General features: G+C 29.2%; 1 protein-coding gene across 1 annotated transcript in view; it reads right to left on the bottom strand.

Moving 5' to 3' along the window:
• Positions 1 to 18,103, bottom strand: part of LOC141534839 (roundabout homolog 2) — a 258,219-nt gene extending 240,116 nt beyond the window's left edge. Inside the window, exon 1 of the mRNA XM_074254429.1 lies at positions 17,172 to 18,103. Within this exon, the coding sequence (XP_074110530.1) occupies positions 17,172 to 17,253 (82 nt within the window). The 5' untranslated portion in view covers positions 17,254 to 18,103. The remainder of the gene's footprint in view (positions 1 to 17,171) is intronic.
• Between the last annotated feature and the right edge of the window lie 3,557 nt (positions 18,104 to 21,660).

Raw genomic sequence — 21,660 nt, 5'->3', positions numbered from 1 at the left:
CTATCCTGTATTCTACGCTCTACACCCGAGAATCATTACACCGGATAATGCTTTTACCGTGGAAATATTTACAGCTCCTCCTATCGTAATTTTCCTCTCTCTCTCGCTCTCACGTACCCACCTGAGAGCTTCGCCGTCAGCGGGAGCCGATTGGACAGTAATCACCGCTCTTACGCGTAATATCGCGTTTAAGGAGTTTTTATTCCACTCCTCGTGTTTTATTCGATATCACAGCATGACGCCCGTCCTCTTTCAATTTATATTTTTTTTAATTTAAATTTTATTTTTTTTTACTAATGAAAATTTATTTGAAAATTAAATAATTGATAATTTTGAATTGCAACATTCATGACACAAAACATTATCTACTGAGAGACAGAAAAATTATTGTCCAGAAAAAGATTTTTTATTGACTCAAAAATTTGTGGAAATAAATGATTTTAATTTAGTAATTTTTTAGGTTATTTGAAGTCAGTAAAAATTATTATAATCAATTTGAAAATTTTTTAGACAAGATAATATATTTTCGATGACTATCAATAGTTTTTTGTCATCAAAAAATTTTTTTTAATACAAGTAATTTTTTTCTTATTCAGAAAGAAATATTTCTTGACTGGAGAACAAAATTCTTGGCTCAAGAAAATGAGCTCTCCGAATTTTCTCCAACACAATACCTCTTCGAGGTATGAAGCCGAAGTTGTGTTGGCCGAAGTAAAAATTTTTCTTGAAATTCTATTCTTGGTGGAAATAATTTTTTCTTAATTCAAATTATCATAAATACTTGATACAATAAATTTTTAATCAATAAAAATATTAATGAAAATTTACTTCTATCGAGATATTTAATGTTTTGAAGCAAGAGAGGAATTTTCTCAAAACAAGCAGACTTTCTTGACTTAAAAAAATTTTCTTGGATCAAGATACGTATTTCTTGAAACAATAGAATTAATTTTGTTTGAATAAGTGAAATTTCTTGTGTCAAAAAGAAATTTTTCTTCGCCCAAGAAAATAATTAGGAAGAAAAATATTTTCTTGGCTCAAGTCTACATTTTTTTCTGTGTACTTAATTCTATTCTATTAGTTAACAATATATTTCTTAATAAAAATTTAATGACCAGAATGATTCATGCACTTTTGAACTTTCCAAACTTTAACTTAAATTCTACTTGTTACTAATTTCTTCCAAGTCTCTCGAATCTCTTTAATATTAAGTAACATCATATCAAGGGCTAGAGAGTTTATTGACAACGTCCTCTCGCCCACATGTTAGCCTTCAGAGCGTGAGAGAACAAAATAATAAAAACGAGAAGATAAAAGATAAAAGAATGATCAAGAAGTGTAATTAGGATCGTTATCGACGCGTTATTAGATTATGACAGATCTCATGAGTGGAATTCTTTTTATTTAAATTTATATTTTAATTCTTATTCATTAGACTTCTTTTGTTCCGTATAAATTCGCGACGGGTTCAATTGACCACGGTCAAGGCCTCACGGATGATTTAATTAAGCGGATTGTTATCGATACCCTGGACTCTCATAAGTCTTATTGTTAGTTTGTGTAATAACATCTCATCAACTTGTCTGAGGAGTGCAGAGTGCAAACGAGTCTGCAATCCAGACCGACATTGCCCCCATTACATTCAACTCTCTTATTCTTCGCCCGATCAGTTTAAACTGTCAGAAGTGTCTGGATGTCGCCATTTTGGTAGACTCAGCACGGGTTTTACATTGTGTGTAATAAGAATAATACTAATACTAATACCTATATATGTAATCTCAAAGAAGATCAAGAGCTCGAGAAATTCGAGTCGACGAACTTTCAATCTTCGGTTTTATTTTTTTACGCTCTAGCTCTACTCAGCTCCTTTTCCAATGATTAGTTTTATTCTTTTGTTGTCGTAATATAACAAGGGAAGCTCCGATGGCTGAACTGAACCGTATGCTGGTAAATGGGGAAAATACTTGTCCAATTTGTGTTGGATTACTGAGCTATGGCTTTATTTTTTAATAACTTTTCGAATTACTGTTAATAATTTTTCTTTTTATTTCGATTTTCAAGTAAGTTAAAATTTTTAATTTGGTTTTAAAATTTCACTTGTATTGGAATTTACTTTATTTAAATTCTATCAATCGAATTTTAACATACATTAATGCATGAATTTTTAAAAACTTCCAATATTAACATTTAATCGATGCCCTTGTTATATAAAAGTATTTAATAAAAGTTAAATAATAAAAATTGACTATTAATGAACATTTAAACAATACTATCGTTTAATTTTGAATAATTTTATAATAAAAACTTGTACGTAATATTTAAAAGTATAAATTTTTTATAAATTTCTCAGAAGATAAAATTTACAAAAAAAAAAACGTTCAAGAAATACAAATTCATTACTTCAATTAAATATTGAGCTTATTGAGATATTAGTAAAATTAATGAAAAAATTAAAACCTTTTTGATTAATTATTTTATGTACAAACTTTTATCTTTATTGATTTTTGAGTAATGTTAACCAAATTCAGAATATTACACCGAATAAGCTTCAAGCCTTCCCAAAACAAAATTAAAAGTAAATAATTTATTGCGTTGATCTACGATACACCAATTGTGAGTTAAGAGGTAATAAAAATGGCGATAAATAAAAAATAATAAATAGAGGATGATACCCGTTATCCAATAACAAACATATCAGTTGTTAAGTTATCTAAAATATTGTTATTTAATTCGAAAAAATAGTGGTAATCCTCGATTAAAATAATCTAGGATGTAAGCATAGATACTCTATAATATAAAATAATATAATATAATAAAAATGTATAAATAATACAAAATACACACGAGATGTGGGCGTTCGTAACTTAAGTAATAATCAATTTCAAGTTCACTTAATAGATATCTAAATTCTTTAAAGCCTATTGAGAAAGAGATAAGAAGATTATATGAAATGAGGAGAGAAAAAATAATAAAATAAACTGGCCAACATATCAAGTGGATTTCGACTTTTACTTTTCTCTAATGTTAACAAGCTACAAGCTCTATGCTATCCTCTGTGTGTTCGTCGTTCGTGGGAGGTATTATCTCTGCCTACTTACAGTTAACAATTTATCCGTTTGAATTAAATATCTAGCTAAATAAATATCTTAACTGTTTTTTAATGCCCAATTTTAATTCATTTAGTTTTTTTTTTTTTTTTTCGTTTTCAGGGTCTTTGGGATGACAAACTCGCTGACAGCTGCAGCTAAACCCAAACCTAGTATACGCGTTGTATTTGTAATAGAGGAAATAGTGCAGGAGAGATGAGAGTTGGATTAATGTTACAAGAGGATTTAGTTTAAATTTAGTTTTTATATTTAACTGGAAAAATAGGGGGAGTAAGAGAGAATTTAAAATGTACTTCTTAAAAAAAAAAAAATTAATTTATGATGGATAAAAATTTTTAAATAATTCTTTACAAAATATCAAAGTTTAGTTGAATTTTCCGAAACGAAACGACGAAACTATTCTAAACATAAATCTATTAACTAAACACAAAACACAAATTTTTTCTACACTCCCATTTCCCGTTTAGCTGACTGTTGTCGCCTCTGGCGCTGCTGCACGGTAATTCTTCTACATTCGCGTGTGTCGTTTTCTATTTTTAAATCAACCGACTAAACTAAACGAGTTTTTTTTTAATCTGAATAAAAAAAAAAAAAAAAAAATAGAGCTAATGCACCCGCTCCTCTGTTAATAGAATCGACTTGCGACTTAAACTGCTAAAGAGCCAACAATCAACTCGTTAAATACACATATACATTTATAATGTGAATAAATCGGCTTCGAATAATATACTTCATACTCTATCAGCTAATTTGATTTTATCGTTTTTATTGAAATGATAATTTAAAAAATTTTAATTTTTTATTTACTTCATTTACATCATTAATTTTTTTTTTTTCATTCAATTTATTAATTTCAAGCTTTTGAAATTAATTTAAAAAAAACCAATAATAATAATAATAATAATAATAATCATGATCTAGTTAGCAAATATAAATTGCATGATACACTAAAATATATCAAATGAAGTTATGAAACATTTAAACAGAGTTGACTATATACATGTATGTCTATGCATTTAAAACGGCGACGAACTCGCGGTATGGTAATATCGCATTTACGCGAGTTTGGTCGACTCATTCGATTAATAATGATAATCACTAAGCATACACACAAGTTTATATACATATCATATCATATCAAATGTATATGATATATATATGAACCCGCATATGGTGCATCGCGACATATGGACGTCTGGCAAAGCTCATGCACGCATTTTATCCAATATAACACGCGTACTCACTAGATATATACATCCACGTATTATGACCTATGGGTTATTGGACGGGGTGAATTTCTCTTATTTCTTAGGTCAGCTCTATACGTTATATCATATAAACTATTATATTCATTCGACCTACTCGTTATATTGTGCGAAAACTATACAAGTGACACCGGATATGCCCCGTATGTTGCTTTTATAATTTATAGCTTGTCAGTGAAAAGATTCCTAACTATCTGTGACTTGGGGGTTACTGTTGCTAAAATACTCATTATTTATTATTAGAAATACCCTTTATTTTTTATTAAATGTTTTTTAGGTTGTTATTAATGGGTAATTTAATGTGTCTTTTCATATGAGTACAAATGTCGTACTGTATTTTATTGACCTTGAAAAAAAAATATTTCTAAAAATCAAAAGAAAAATTTCAATCTATAAAAAAACGGAGGGATAAACTTTTAAATTAATTAAGGGTAAAATATTGAAGATACAAAAAAATCATACATAGTAAAAAATTTTGTGTTAAATATTTAACACTTTTATGTGTAAATTTAACATTTATTGTGTTAAATTAACACAAAAAAGTGTTAAATATTTAAAATAAAAATTTTTAACATAAAATTTTTTGACGCATTGACGCAAAATTTTTTACTGTGTAAAAAACAGTTTTTGTCCAGAATTTAATCTTCTAATTCTAAGAATACGATTGGTAATTTAAATATTTCACAAACAAAATAATTATTGTGAGTCATCTCAAATAAATGTCGCAATTCGTGATACAATTTCGACTCTATTGTTTAAATAAACAATTTTAAAGCTTACCCGACGTTAATTTATCACTTCGAAGGGGAATCATAACCCGCAGTGATTTAATGAGATCAAAGGTTAAAGTTTTGTATACCACAGCTAAGTAGCAATAATATAATAAGAAAAATAGCATTGATAAGCGCCGATAAAACCGTACCACATCTAAGCGTTCCACTAGTTTTAATAGTTTACCGATAAAATAACAGTGTGTAAGCTATTCGGACTGTTTGTTGTTTTGTTCACGATATTTGTTGTTGTAGGTGAACTTATATGTGTACAAATATTCAAAGTTTTATTGTACAAAGTCTTCTCGCGGTTATTTATCGCTCATAAAAATAAAAATTAACATAAAATGGACTACTATATACATATACATAAATATACAACATACTGCATGTATACATAAATACCCTCTGCTCTGAAAAATATTTTTTGCAATGCACAGTGTTTCTTTTGTATTTCTCAGGCCTAATTGCTTAAAGAAAAAACATCTCGACACTAAACCTACTGTATGTATATAGATGCGGACTTTATTTACAAACATTTATGTTGTATGTTATACCTACGGATGCATGCGAATGTGAGTACAAGCCGCCACCGTTGGAGCCATGAATCCGTGTCACTTTAACGAACTGGCCATCAACGTTCATAATGACCCGGTAGCTTCAGGCGCTCATATTCAACGTATATGCATCACATACGCTGTATGTATACGTTCATGCACACATGTAAATGTACATTTGATGCTGATAGATGTATTGATCGTTCTTCGACGCATGAAAGCCTAACGAAAGCACCGTAGGTGATTACCGGCGGTCATTATTAATGAACAAGTCATTTAATTTTTTTTTTACAAATCAATTATTTAGTATTTTAGATAATTAATTTCAAACGATTTATCCAACTATACGACCGACTAATATTAATATGTAATTTATATTTATCGATTTGGCAGTTAATGATTATGTTAATGAGTATGCATACAAGCGTTTTAATTAAAGAAAAATTTCTTTTGTCTTAATGAGAGTTTATTTTTAGCTTAAGAATTTTATAATTGATTTTTCATTGAATTTTTTAATCAAACAAGAAATTGATTATTTTTATAATTAATGTAAATTAAAATTGATTTAATTTGTTGACGCATATTAATTGAAAAAAATGGAGCAAACAATTATCTAACACTTAATTAATTAAATTGTTAAATAATTAATTTTCCTGGCAGTAAAACTAAAAGCGTGATAAATAAATGAATAAATAAAAATAAAAGTTACTACCGAGTAATTTAAATTATTGCTAGATTTTTAGATTAAGTGTTGAATTATAGAGATCGTAATGTCAAAAAAAGTTTCAGTAATAGTCGGTGAGGATTATAATAGAACCCGGCGGATTGAAATTAAAAATCCATTTTCCTTATCCTCTTTCTCGCGTCACTGTTAAGCAGAGAGTGACAAAGAAACAAAATGTTTAATTATTTATATTTAAATTTAAATTGTTTTCTTTTTTTTACTACTTCTGTCTGTCTTTATCTCATTCTTATTATTTTTATTTTTATTTTATTTTATTTAACTGTGGAAATCTACTCGTCGCATCTATCTACTACTCGAGGCATCTCTACATCTATAGTACCCGGAAAAAGTTTTTCATCGCACGAAATAACCACTACCGGCACTTCTTTCTCCTGGACTTTAAAAATAAAATTATAATGGAGTACAGCTGAATAGAATGGATAGGAGCTGAGGCTGAGCGTACCACCTAAAATAAGTAAAATAAATAAATTTAACGAGAATGTACTGAGTTGAGTGGAATTGTTCATACTTATATTATATATCCACCAGATTGGTAAAGTTTAAGAAAAATGTTGTGCTGAAGACACTGGATTGAATATTAAATAAATATGTACACAGAAAAGAAAGTTAACTTAAACTAAGAACATTTTAGACAAAAATTTTTTCTTTGGCTAATGTAAAAATCTCTTTTTCTTAATTTAAGAAATTTTTAAAATTAATGGTATTAAAAAACTTTAATTAAGGACATAACAATAAATTGTTGTTTGAATTTTGTAAGTGAGATAGGACGTTATTTTAAGTTATTTTCTCAGTTAAATCAAAATTTAAGTTCACAAATAATAAATTGAAAATAAATCAATCAATATTAAAATAAGTAGTTAAGTAAATAATATTTATTGTTATTTGTACTGTATATTATTAAATATGTAATTTTGTATTTGCCATTCGGCCATTATAGCCTTGGCATAAAAATAAATATCTATGTATCTATCTTTAATTTTTCGAATAGAAATGAAGTAAATTATTATTAGAAATTTTGTTTTGAGTAATCAAAAAGTTAAAATTTATAAATTTGGCAAAAATATCGGAAATTTGCAATACAAAAATTTATAGAAATTTCAATTTTCGACAAAAAGGTCCTCATCAATTTTATCATCTCATCTACCCTTCAGATAAAATATTAAGATTTAAAAAAGTCGAAAAATTTAGTAAAAATAATGTCAATCAATATGTTTGAAAATAAAAATCTTAGATTTCACATCAATAATTTAAAAATTTTAAAAAGCCATTAAACATTACGTATGGCTATTAGAAACGCGAATAGATCCGCGGAACCTAAATAGACTCTCTACAATACAGACACGTAATACAACACAACAGTCCTCGCTGACTCGTCGTTCATCACTCGAACAAGCCGTGTCATTAATAATTCCACGCGAGTCAGTCAGGTCGTGGTCCATATTACCGAGTAAATAACGACTCTCGCTCTTGTCTGTATCTGGCTAGACTGAGTCGTAACTAAACATCCTTCTAGTCCTCAATACAAAGTTAAGCCTTAGTATGAGTACAAGTACGAAGCCAGCTCATTGGTATAGTAATGAAGACTGTCTTCAACTATTTCTCTGCTCAGTTTCTCGGGTCGCGTTGGTCCCTCGTAAATATTTGCTCTATTCGCAATCCTATCAAGACGCGTGCACCCTCATTTTCATCCTTATCCTCTATTTACCTACGTCTGCTCGGGATATTTTAAATTTCAATGAAAATCCGTCTTTATAATTAAATTGTGTCTTCAAAATTACCGAGTATTTTTCTCGAGCATCGTTATCATTTATTTATTCTTAGAAAAGAGTCGAGAGTTGAGGAGAGTGCAAAGTCGTACAGAAAGTTATCGGCAGTACACTTGTCGGTATACGGGTGTAGAAATAAAGTTGTGGGTAGTAATGTAATGTAACGCGTGTTATGTTGCGCGAAAGTATTACAGGGAATAATAATAACAGATCACTGTTTAGCTGTAAATACTTGAAACATTCCCGCTGATTGATAGCTCTAATATCTTTGTATTATTTTTATTCACAATTATCTTAAAGAAAAAAAAATCAATTCAACAACTCACCACTCGGCAATCTTTTAATTATGATTATAATTATAAATAAATTAATAATTTATTTGCAGATATTGTATCAGCCGATAAAAAATGGGAATTGAATTTATGTTTTATCTTATTATTATTAATCTATAGAAAAAAAAATATATTGGCTCAATAACAGAATATTTTGAGGAAGATGACTGATATCTTGATTCAAAAAAATTTTTTTCTTAATATTAAATACTTTGATTCAAAAAATTCAAATATTACAGACTAACAAATTAAATTTCATAGTGCAATAGATTCCGTCAATTGAAACCGTTTGTGCTGTAATTACTAAATGGTGGCATTCTTTTTTAAGAGCGTTTTTTATTTTGTATTAGATTGAACATCGATTATGTACAATCAATAGATGATTATCCTGGCAATTAACTGCCGAATCTTAAGGGTGTTAAAAAAGGAAAAAAAAAGAGTATATAAATAAATTTTAGGGAATTAATGTTGAAGTTACTTCGGCAAATAGGAGTAAAGTAAAAACGAAAGAATGTAAGTGCGAAAGGGAATGAGATGAAGAGAAACGAGTCTTAGCGGCGCCGTAAAGTATAATAGAGAGCATGTTGGGAGGTGATAATGCCTTGAATGTTGGATGTGTCTTGGGTTCTGCTGATGATGTGCGCCTTTACTTAAACTTTTACACTTCTACATGCCGTATAGTCGACGAAGAATGTCGACTGGCTCTGCTGGTGAGAACCAAGGGGAGTGTGTGCTCAACCAAGTGGTGGCATCTGTGTTCTGCGTTAGCGCCAAGTGTTTGATACGGGTACAAGGTACGCCGAGGAACTCTGCCTTAGACTCAAACTTTTCGCAGTCTTATTGTGTTGCTGAATTATGGATATTAATTCAGAGTTTAGTACAGTACAGTGTGAAGCTAAATTGATGGCTGTTATTTTTTTTTTTTTGAATATTTTATTTTTGAAATTCCCCTGATTAAATTAATTTTTAGGATTTAAAATTTAATTGTTTTTTAGATGGTGGTGACGTAAAGTGGCTGGGTCATTTGACACGTCGTCAAGCTGCCAGCCATTAATAATTAAATTGGTAAGATAAAGAGCTGAATGTTGTTTGTGGAAACGGGCCAATAGACCTAATGGTATAAACCCGCGTGATAAAATAGCATTATTTAAGAGAGTAGAGACGACGAGATGTGGATAAATAAAACGATATCGAGTTGAGGATATGGATATGGATATGGATGAGTGTGGTAGTTTTCTGTGTGAATATTAAATGTAATGGCTCGGAGAGATTATTTCTCAGAACAAGTATCGTCTCCTTCGAGATCTTGAGTGGCCACGGGCTCGCATGTGTGTGTCAGTATCCAGCGAAAATAAAAACCCGTGGCGCTTATGATGAAGACTCGAGTGTGGGAAATAAACGCGAATATATGCGTATCTATATTGTGTATTTTATATTATTTTATATATTGACATTTATACTTTATTTAATCATTAGTGTTATCAGAGTAATTAATGTTATAAATTCTATTTGTTTGGATCATTTTCATTTATAAATTCAATGAGCAACACACAAAAAGAAAAATTCCTTGACTAAAGAACAAGATATTTAATTTTTTGGAGTAAGAGAGAAATTTTCTCAAGGTAAAAAAATTTACTTCTATCAATAAAAAAATTTTTCGGAGCAAGAGGCTGAATTTTCTCAAAACAAGAAGATTTTCTTGACTTAAATAAATTTTCTTGGATCAAGATACGAATTTTTTTAATTAAGAAAATTAATTTTGTTGGAACAAGTGAACAATTTCTTGTGTCAAAAAAAAATTTTTTTTAGCCCAAGAAAATAATTAGGAAGAAAAATATTTTCTTGGCTCAAGTGAACATTTTTTTCTGTGCAGGATCATGGGTATTTAGAATTTTCTGTCCAAATTAATTAAACAGTTATGGACTTCCGAGATTTTTATCTCAATACATTTATCAAGCCTAGAAAAATAGTAATAGATAACAAATAAAAAATGATAAATAAAATAAAACATACTATCAAATATTAATAACGAACTTCAACGTATCTAACTGATCGTGAATTATTATTTTGTTCATTATAAATTTTTATAGAAAACGTCTGACTAGATCCAAAATTTTACTTCACGTATATAACATAATAATATAATAAGAGACGCCAGCTCCCATTACATCAACGTAGCTGTCCAAATGTATAACACAGACATGATATGATAGAAGATGGAATAGGAGGAGCGTTTGTCAGAGCCTCGTTACGAAATTCCATGAATAGTATTTTTCCCATCTCATCTAATTTCATTTCGCTGGTATCATCTCCTATATCCAACCAAACCACTTGTATCCGTTATTAGTCCGCTGATGTAAGCTACTCTACACTAGATATACCCTGTAATTGATACAGACGGCGACGGGCACTACGACAACTTAAGACGGTGTGCTATTAAACTCGTTATGTAATTGACAGTGAGAAAACCAAGAATTAATCTGTAATAATACTAATTATCTTTAGGATGGTGATATGATGATACGATAATAAGTGCCATTACCTGTAGAATTCAGGAAGCTCAAGGCTAAACGAACACTCCAATATACGAGATCATTATACATTTAATACATAACCGATGTATTTATGTATTTATGTATTTATATATTTATGCCTGTATCTATGTATTTTTATCTCAATCTTAATCTTTATCTATGGAAATAAGCCGCGAATTAATGGATTTATCGTAGATTCGCATGAACTTGATTTATCGGGAATCCGCGAGTTAGTTCTATTCATAGTCACGAATATTCTGCGGAATTTAAAAATCGTGAAGATTATCGGGTATCGGGCGATTGATCGGCGGACCGCTATTAACCTCGCGATCGGTGGCCACTGGTTGCGCCGACGCTACCCGCAAGCTTTTATTTTGTTGTATGGATCTTCACACGAGCATCGATAGTTTAGTGATAAGTGATAAATTATAATTTATGAAATTAAAGAGCAATTTTTTTTTCCTTTTTTTCAATAAAAAATCATAACAACTTAAGCACGAAGCAATACAAGTGAGTTGTAGTACATTATACATAGCAGTATAGTAGTGACTATTAATACTTTATGCTTATCGTATCGATGACTCGAAGGCGACGTCGATTATTCATGAAGATCGACAGCGAGCCTTGGAGATTGAGCACCGATAGATCTATCAGACGCGATCGGTGTCTGCGTACGACGGAAGTCCAAAAAAATAATAATCTGCCAACTAGTTTAGTTGTATATTATAATTTCACCTTGTTATTCTGATTCGTTCGATCGGTCTTGTTGGTGTCGATCAAACATGGGCCGAATTTACGCTCGGATACTCGCAGTAGGAAAATAAAATTGTGTTAAATATAAATATATAAATACTAGATACTACTATGAAGAATATCTTAAATTGCAGAGAGTACAGAATACAGAGACGATCGATCAATCGGCGACGGAGTTGATAGTCAGTTGGTTCGTTCTCGACTCGGTATCCTGTCGTCCTCTTGGCTCATCGTCTCCTTAGTTAGATTGGCAAAGCTCTTATCGATCCCGTTCCTCTACTGCACGAACCACCAACAGACGTGACACGACTCTAGCCGACATCAAGACGGACAGGAAGATTGCTCAAGACACCCGCGATCGACTATCCGCTGACGCACTTATAACTCGATCTACATTTCACGATTGACGATTGCTTTTTTTTCTATTGTTATTATTATTATTATTTAAATTAATTTTTTTATGATAATCAGTAGTTAATTTTTTGCCGAGAATTATTTTATCAGTCATAAGTCTAATTTAAAATCGCATATTAATAAAAAATTTCCAATTAAATTCACTGAAAATTCAAGAATAGCTTCGTGAAAAATTTTATTTCGACACAGAAAAAAAAATTTTCTTGAACCAAGAAAATTGTAAGGAAGACCGAAGTTATTTTGGAGCAAGAAGAAATTTTTTTGACTTAAAAAAATTTAACTTCGTTCTAGAAATTTTAACTTCATTCAAGAAATTTTCAATCTTCCTTAAGATTTTCTTGATTTAAGCAAATTTACGCTTGATTCAAAAATTTCTTTCTTTCTGTGAACCGATTTTTTTTTTGTTGAGCACTCTGTACTTTAAGTATTAATAACAAAACAAAAATAAAACAATTCAAGAGCAAAAAACACCATCACTCAACACAAGATAATTTAGTATTTTACTTATTCAGTGTTTTATTTATTCTGTGCAGAATTTGTTGTATTCCTAAAGGAAAAATATACTCGAGTTTCTATACTCTTCCCGTCGACTAAAATTGTATCGACGTTACGTGTGACAGCCCGAGAGAAAATACGTCGGGGATCGTTTTGCCAGGACAGGATCGATGCTAAAGTGAATAATAGAACACATCTATCGATATTATGAATTAAAAATACTACACCGCTCGATTGAAGTGAGAGAGACTAGATGGGATTGAAATAAAAAATTTATAAGGCCATAAAAGAGTAAAGAGTAAAAAGCAGAAATAGTGAGTAGAAGCATTGTATTATACATATACTTATATAGATCCATTCCCGAATACGAAGATGGAGACAGACAACCGGATCGGATCGGATATTATTCGACAGTTGTGTGTTCGGAGTAAGAAGTTAAATTGATAGACCCGCCGCGAGAAAGAGTAAGAAAACTTTTCACGAGTTACTGTGTACTTTACATATTTAAATTGGAAGTGTCGATTCCCTCGTTCTTGAGATTGACAGCGCTAGTTTTTTCTCCTATACTGTAAACCTTTTTCTATTCTATAATACTGCAGTATAAGCTACCAAAACATTCACACACTTCACATTATATATATGTATTTTTTTTGCATAAATTGTTTGCTCGACTTTCATCGAATCACAAAATAGTATTTGATACTTTGAACTGCCCTCCCGCGATTTATTTTATTCGCCGCAATAAAATTTACATTTAACAATTTTATTTATTTCCCGCATCGGAAAAAAAACTCAAGACGATTTCGTATTAAAATAATTCACATTTAGCATATTTTTAAATCGAAATTGAGATGTAAGCCTCGCTATCTGTCGACGCAACTGTGGGTGATAAATATAAAATAAAAAGAAAATAGACACCTGTCGGCTTCACCTGGTAGCGATGATCGTGTCAACCGGATGTATATATGAACACATCTACGCATCAATATACAATATACAATCTTTCTATCGATGTAATAATACACTCACACATATTTGATCACATATGGATACAAATTTAATGTAAACATAATCGAAGTTATATAGGAAAAAAATTAAAAATATTATCGCGCTTCACGTGAGTAAGCATCGATATCAATTATGTAGGATATACAATATCGCACACATCCACCTTCACATATTTATAGTTATAGTTACGGAGTATATTTAAAGTTTTGCTGACGCAGCCGATAGCTTTTATATATACGTATATATTTACTGCATGCTGTATTTCGTATTATATATCTAAGATTTAGATTAATATTATAGATCCAAAGTGTATAAGCTTACCCACGATTTAATACTGGATATTTAATTCTACAACCGGGAAACATACGAGAGCTATCTTTAGTTGGTGGTATAAGTTGTTATAAGGTATAAGTTTATAAGCATACTCGATATCTATAAATCTATCTACATGAATTTCGATTAATTATTCCTGCAGTGGCATCGTCCGCGGAACATTTGCTATCTCTTCAGAATTTATTTTTACGTGTATAAATTAATATATTAATAAGTGTGGAAAAAATTCAAGATTAAAGAAAAGTTTATTCAGTTAAAAGTTGCAGGAAAAAAATGATACTGCAATGTGAGGCTATGGTAATCGATCGACTGCACTCGAATTATCGTAAATCGATGCACTTGAGTGCACAGATGACATGAGACTTGAGTCTGTCGTGAAACCTCAAAATCAGAGTACATTCAGTATAAGTTCGAGCTTCTTACACTTTACGTTGCTTTACTTAGCTGATAAGTGGAGCGAGATAGAATAATAATGTTAGAGAGATATAATGGTTAAACATTAGATTAAGTATTTTATTTAATAGTTGTAGAGCTTAACAGTAGCAGTATTTGATCAAGTTTTAGGATGAGAGATAACAAAGTTGACTACTGTAGAGGAAGAAAATTACTAAGGTGTAATTTTGAGACATTTTTTGTGGAGAATTGAATTTTTTTTACAAAAGGTTTTTGTCAAGTTTGTCTTATCTGTAATATTTAAGATTTAACACAGATTGTTATGTTTTAATAAGACCTAATTTAATTAAAAATTTAGTACAAAAATATGAATACAATTTTTACAAATTTTTATTTTGACAAAAATATTGGAGATATGAAAAATCGTAAGATACATTTTTTGTAAAAAAAGATTTTGGCAAATTTGTCTTTTCTTTGACATTTTAGATTTCATACTTCTTTATGAATTACTAAGAGGTAATTTAATTGAAAATTTATAGCAGAGGAAAATTTATTATACAATTTTTTAGAGTTTTAATTTTAAGAAAAATATTGGAGGAAAAATTTGTAAGAGACAATTTTTTGTGAGAAATTGAAGTACAAAAGGTCTTTGTCAAGTTTGTCAACTGTAATATTTCAGATTTAATACTGCTTTTTATATTTTACTAAGAGGTAATTTAATTAAAAATTTAGTAAAAAAATATGAATACAATTTTTACAAATTTTTATTTTGACAAAAATATTAGAGATATGAAAAATTATAAGATACATTCACTGTAAAGAATTCAATTTCCTGTAAAAAAAGTCTTTTTCAAATTTGTCTTATCTTTGATGTTTTAGATTTCTTACTACTTTATAAATTACTAAGAGGTAATTTAATTGAAAATTTATAGTAGAAGAAAATTTATTATAAAATTTTTTAGAGTTTTAATTTTAAAAAAAATATTGGAGAAAAAATTGTAAGAGACAATTTTTTGTGAGAAATTAAAGTACAAAAGGTCTTTGTCAAGTTTGTCTTAGCTGTGATATTTTAGATTTAATACTGCTTTTTATGTTTTACTAAGAGGTAATTTAATTAAAAATTTAGTAAGGATAAAATTGAATATACAAAGTTTTAAAGTTGCAGAATTAACGATTTCTCGGGCAGTAGACAGCTCGAGCTACTAGAAATAATAGCGGAGAAAGGATTATAATTATAATGAAGACTGAAATTGTAAGAGTTGTTATGATAAAGATTGCTGAAGAAGAGTAACGAGAAACGATTGTTAATGTTCTGAGATCATGACCACTTGACAAAACGGTTTAATTTTCTCGGCTGTACTATTTTACGTCGGCTGGAATAAGAGCTCGCGGGCTTTATATTTTCACTGTGTACTAGACATAGTTATATAGATGTGTTTTTAACGACGTTGCGACCCGTACTATTAAATTTAACAGAGAAAGAGTAAAAAAATCCATTTTGAGTTGTTAAACTTCGGGAATTCGCAAAGTCAAAGCGGACAATTATGTCTCGTTGAATAAGAGCTTCTATACCTAAAATATATAACTTTACTATTACCAACTTTTTTCCATTGTATTTAACTTGCTCCGAGCACCCCAGTTAATTATTATATCTATAACTATAACCATTATCATTGCATGTATTATGTTCACCGACCGACTATTGGAGATTTAACTTTCGGTAACTATCAAACTAAAAAGTCATTTAGTTGTCTTGTCATTTTCCCAACAAATGTGTTAATATAAAAAATAATAAATTATTTTTTACATTCAAAAATTTTTTAAATAATCTTGATAGATTTTATTTAAGTTTTTTAAATTTGATGGTGAAAAATCATTCGAGTCTTTTCAATATTTTATATCAAGAGTAAGAGGTACGATAATATTCACGAGAACTTTTTTGTACACTGAAAAAAGATACTTTTACTCAATTAACAATTTCTTGGATCAAGAAACTCGATGACGATTCAATATTCTATTATTGTTAATTATTAATTTCTGAAGAAAAGAGCATCTATATTTATCTTTTGATAATAGATAAATAAGAGAATAGCTTTATTTAAATGAATTAAAAATTACTTCAATAAACAAGTTCTTGAGCTAAGAATAAATATTCTTAAAAATTTTCAAGAACATAAATTTTTATATCAAGAAAATTTTCTTAATAAAAATATTTTTTTTCTCAGTGTAGAGAAGTTAATTTTTGTATTTTTTATATTTTACTTAAAAGTCACAAGTTACAACTTTAGAAAACTGCAAAACAATTTTTTTTGAAGCAATTTACTTCATTTCTGGGCGAATAATTCCAAATGTCATGAAATTGACCTGGATTTTTTTAGTATATTTGAAATTTTTCTCAAAAATCACAAGTTTTCACTATCAATAACTCCGAAAAAAATTTTCATTAATTTTGTTCAATAAATTCAAAATAAAAGTAGTGATCTGGATAAACTTTGTAAAAAGTGACATTTTCTATAAAAAAAAATTCACATAATTTTATCGTATTTTGAAAACATCACCCAACATTTAAACTTTTCAACAAAAAAACCATATTAAAATTTTTCACAGCACATTTGAATATTTCACAATTTTTAAAAAATTCCCTACAACCTCCACAAAAGGATTTTTCAATGAAAACTTTCATAATTACAAAAACAAACCTTTTGTCATAGCTGCCAAGGAGAAAACTACGAGGATTAAAAGCTCCAATCGGCATTCCATTTTTTTAAGTATCCACAGCATTGCGCTGGTATCAGCAATCGTAATCACAAAAACTAAATATTAAATAATAAATAATAAATAAATATAATATTTAAAACGGTTTATCACCAATACACAATCATCGTATTGACACTTATCGCCTCAGCACATATATTAATATTAATGATAACGATACTCAAATAATAATTATCATTAATTGAAATATAATATAAATAGCACTATTTATACTTCAAAACCAAATCACTCTTATTTTATTATATATCACTTGAAAACTTTACGTCAACTCAAATACTCTTTTTTTACTGAAACTGACAATCTATTTTTGCAGCAGACAACAATTGTACTGTACTCCCTGTACTGTGATTAAATCGAACTGTTATGTTGTCTAGAGCTTTATCATCGTATGGTATAAAAAAGTAATATCCAAGTAAAGTTGTACCACTGAATATTTTAATTTGGAGTATATAAATATTATTTTACTTTCGGTGTTTTTCTTTTCTTCTTTTTTATTTAATTTCACTTTTATAAAATAAAGACAGTTGTTTAAATTTATTATTTAATTAAGAAACTTAAACTTAGGACGTACATTATTATTTAAAGATACGAACACGATTAATTAAAATCACGAATGAGAATAATTAGCTCCGAAATGTTTATCCTCATTGTTTGTCAACAAAACACTTTTTACTGTAATTATTATTAATAATAATTAAAAAAAAACATAAAATAAAAAATATGATGAAAAGTGAAACTTGTGGGTTGGTACCACTTGGGCAAATTTATTTCAATTGCATTTATTTAATATAATCCTGCTAATGATAGAACAACAATACTTCGCACGATTTAAACTGGAAGTCAGGACAACAGAGTACTCCCGACAAGACGGCGGTCGTTTCGCGACTGCTGACGCTGAGATTCGGACGCGGCGCCACGCGCCCCGAAACACCCGCTCGAGGAACTTCGGAAGAGATCGGTCCCGGCGAAGGTACCGAACCGCGCGTGCGCGTTTAAATGTGAACACGCGCCGCGAAGCGCTCATTCTCAAGGGTTGAGTGGCAGGATTAGACTGGATGGTATTATATGTATGTGTATAGTAGGTATATACAATATAATACATATATATATGAAATATAGGAAGCAAGGGATGGGTTTCCCTCTGTACTCTGTACTCTGCACTCTGTACTTTATGCGCCACTTTATACTCTACAATGGAGTGGAGGGCACTGTCAGCCAGCATCAACAACGGATCGTTTCATATTTCAAACTTTTTGCTTCCCTGCCGCGCAAGCTGATCTCAAGATTTTTTTCCTTTTTTGATTTTAGTGTCTTCGACTTTAATTCTTGCTTATGGGTAATTATCGGCGGTTTGTTGGGGAAAAGTTTGAGCTGTTAGTTTTATGGATACTAATAATAAAGTTGAGTTGATACATTTGTTAGTTTGTTTATTATTATGGAAATTTATTTGACATTTAAACTGATTTTTTGATAAAAAAAATTTAATTTTTTGAATAATTTCATTAATTAAAATGAGTTTAAAAATTTGGTAATAATATTTAAATTTATTAATTTATTAAAAATGAGTAATTTAAATTTTAAATCCGATATTTTTTAAATAATTTTTTCAATTATTATTTCATTTAATTTAAACGATTTAACTTCAAAATTTCAGATTAATGTTTAAAATTTTAATAACCTTTAAAATAACATTTAAAATTTTCCATTTTATTTAAGCAGACATTTAAAATCAAAACATTTGAATTTTTTTAATATAAAAATATTTAAAATCTTTCCAATAAAGTCAAAAAATTCTTGGTAAATATTCACCATTGTAATTTTCATTTTTTTTAAGGAAATTTCTATTTGATTTTATTGCTATATTTTTTTTTTTTTGAAAAATACATAAAAAAATGAAATTTATAAATTTTTTAGAAAATTGTGAGATTCAACTTTTTTTTTTTTTAATTGTTCGTTTTTTTATGTACTTTTCAAAAAAATATATCAAGAACATCAAAAAAAGATAAAATAAAAATTTTTTCAAAAAACATCAGAGTGAAAATTTTTTCCAACTTTCGGAGGCAAAAAAGCTATCGAAATCTTTCTTTTTTTTTTTTTTTCACGAAATTCTCATACTTTTTACACCATAAAATGTATGACAATGCCAAACATCAATTTTTTTAAAAACTATTTTCATTTGTAAGCAAAAAAAAAAATTTTTTTTTTAATATAAAATTTAAAGGAATAGATTAAAAATTTATAAAATATTGATTGATAAAAATTAAGTTGTCGAATTTATCTCATAATCATTTTCATATAATAATATAAATTCATAATAACAGTCCAGATAAACTCTCAATTAAAAAAATTCTGTAAAATCAAGATAAAGAGTAATAGTTGATTATATTGGTATTGTTTGAAACAATCACCAGCTACCGCACGAATGTGTTTTATCGTGACTAAAAATGATTATCATGGTTAAAATCCGTCGATCCGTGCGCTATAAAATTGCAGTGTAATAATCACGCCTATCTAGAAACCCGCAATAACCCTTATTTATACACTTATATCTATACACATACATTTGCATCTTATTATACAACAGCAAAACAAACTCTGATTTCTCATGAACAGATCACGTTATCTAAATCACGACTAATTTCCTAAAAATAATAAATCAATTGTCGTGCATTGCTCGCAAATACAATTAATTATTTTTCGTCTAAATCTAATACAACCGCACATTAAGTCCTCGAAACAATACGGCGTATTAAATCCAGATAAGAGGCCATTTATCATATAATAAAAACAGTCCTTCCCTGTCCCGGGTCCCCTCTCTATGTCAAAAATAACCAGTTTTTCTCTTACATAAATTATCTCGATCTATAATCGACCTCATCGATAATTTATAAATCATCGAGTAAACTATACCATACCTTGCCGTCTAATCATGTCGATCGTGAGATCATTAATCGTCTTATAAGTCTACTATACTCTTTCATTAACAAACACCGTTTTGAAATATCTTTTGACAGTCGTTCGCACGCTAGCCCTCATTATTTATCCAAACTTTAAATAAAACATTCGAATATCATTAAAAATAACTCTGTATAGTTTGAATTTACTCTGTAACAATCCAGAGTGAAATCTGGAGTTTTTTTCTCAGTAAAATAATTTTATTAATTTTTAAAATTTTAAACACGCATCTTATCATTTTTTAACGAATAGTTAAAGAAATTGTTACAATTTTTTTTCTATTCATTCTTTTTTTTTTAAAAAAAAAAAAGAAAAAATTCCATCCGTGAAATTTTTTATTAATAATATAAATAAAATTTTTTTTTCCACTCCAAAAATATTAAATCAATTAAAAATCATCCACTCTGCAAATTTTTCACCGTCGCTATTAAAAATATATCGTTGGTTTGAATTTAAACCTCTGCTATTATATTTATTATTTTCTTATTTATCTCATTAGTCATTAATACAATATAACAATATATTTGGCCAAAAATTTGACTCTTACTCCATTATTCAAAAATGAAAGGGCTCAAAGATTTTGTTTGTCTGTTTTGTCTGCAGGACCTTGAATCTAGAGTACAGGTTGTATCATACATATTAGTACGTATGAATTCCACACCACAAGAAGTAGAGGATTAATCGTTAACACTGGGTTTAAATTCTTTCCCAACAAAAACCTAACTCTATCATTTATTTTCAGGTATATCAAATACATATAAGACATAACCATAGACAGATATATAGGATAATATAATGGACATACGATGCTGAGTGATTATTAACAGTTTAGCTAAAGGGGTGAATAAATTTGTGAGATGGTCTAAACTATAGAGAATAGAGAATAAACTATTGGACCGCCCACATTGAAAAATAATTCGCTTTTATTTATTAATATCCTATAGGCGAGCGTGATGTAATTTTCTCTTTTTTCCCCCAATACAAATCCAAAAAAATAAAAAATAAAAAATGTTATGGTACGCTAAAATTTAATAGACTGCACCGCCTTTGATAATCGAGAACGACAATGCCAATAAAAATTTAAAAATACTGATGTTAAAGAATATAAATAACGCAATAAAGTAAGATGAAATATTGCCATGTATATTTATCCGGACAAAAGAATAAAAATATAATAAAAACTATGAGAAAATGCGAGAAATTCGGTCCTTTATTTTGTTTCTGTCAAAAAGTAAAACCAGTCGCACGACAATGACTATTAGTCTCACGTCATGGGACCATCGGACCACGGTTTTTATTATTTCCTTCGGAGCCGCTACACTACTCAAAACTAAAATAAAAATAAAAGGTGTGTGTGTGTTATTATTTTTGAGTCCCTTGTATATTTTCTCTTTAGACACAGACTCCCGACTCTAGTTCCATTCCCTATACTACTTTTATTTCTATTCGTCTCATTCT

Source organism: Cotesia typhae, unplaced genomic scaffold, assembly GCF_013202065.1.
Source record: "Cotesia typhae breed Kobodo isofemale line unplaced genomic scaffold, CoteBio_Ctyphae scaffold_13, whole genome shotgun sequence".
Taxonomy (NCBI): domain Eukaryota; kingdom Metazoa; phylum Arthropoda; class Insecta; order Hymenoptera; family Braconidae; genus Cotesia; species Cotesia typhae.
The sequence above is the reverse complement of the archived record's forward strand: the minus strand, read 5'-3'. Positions and strand labels throughout refer to the sequence as shown.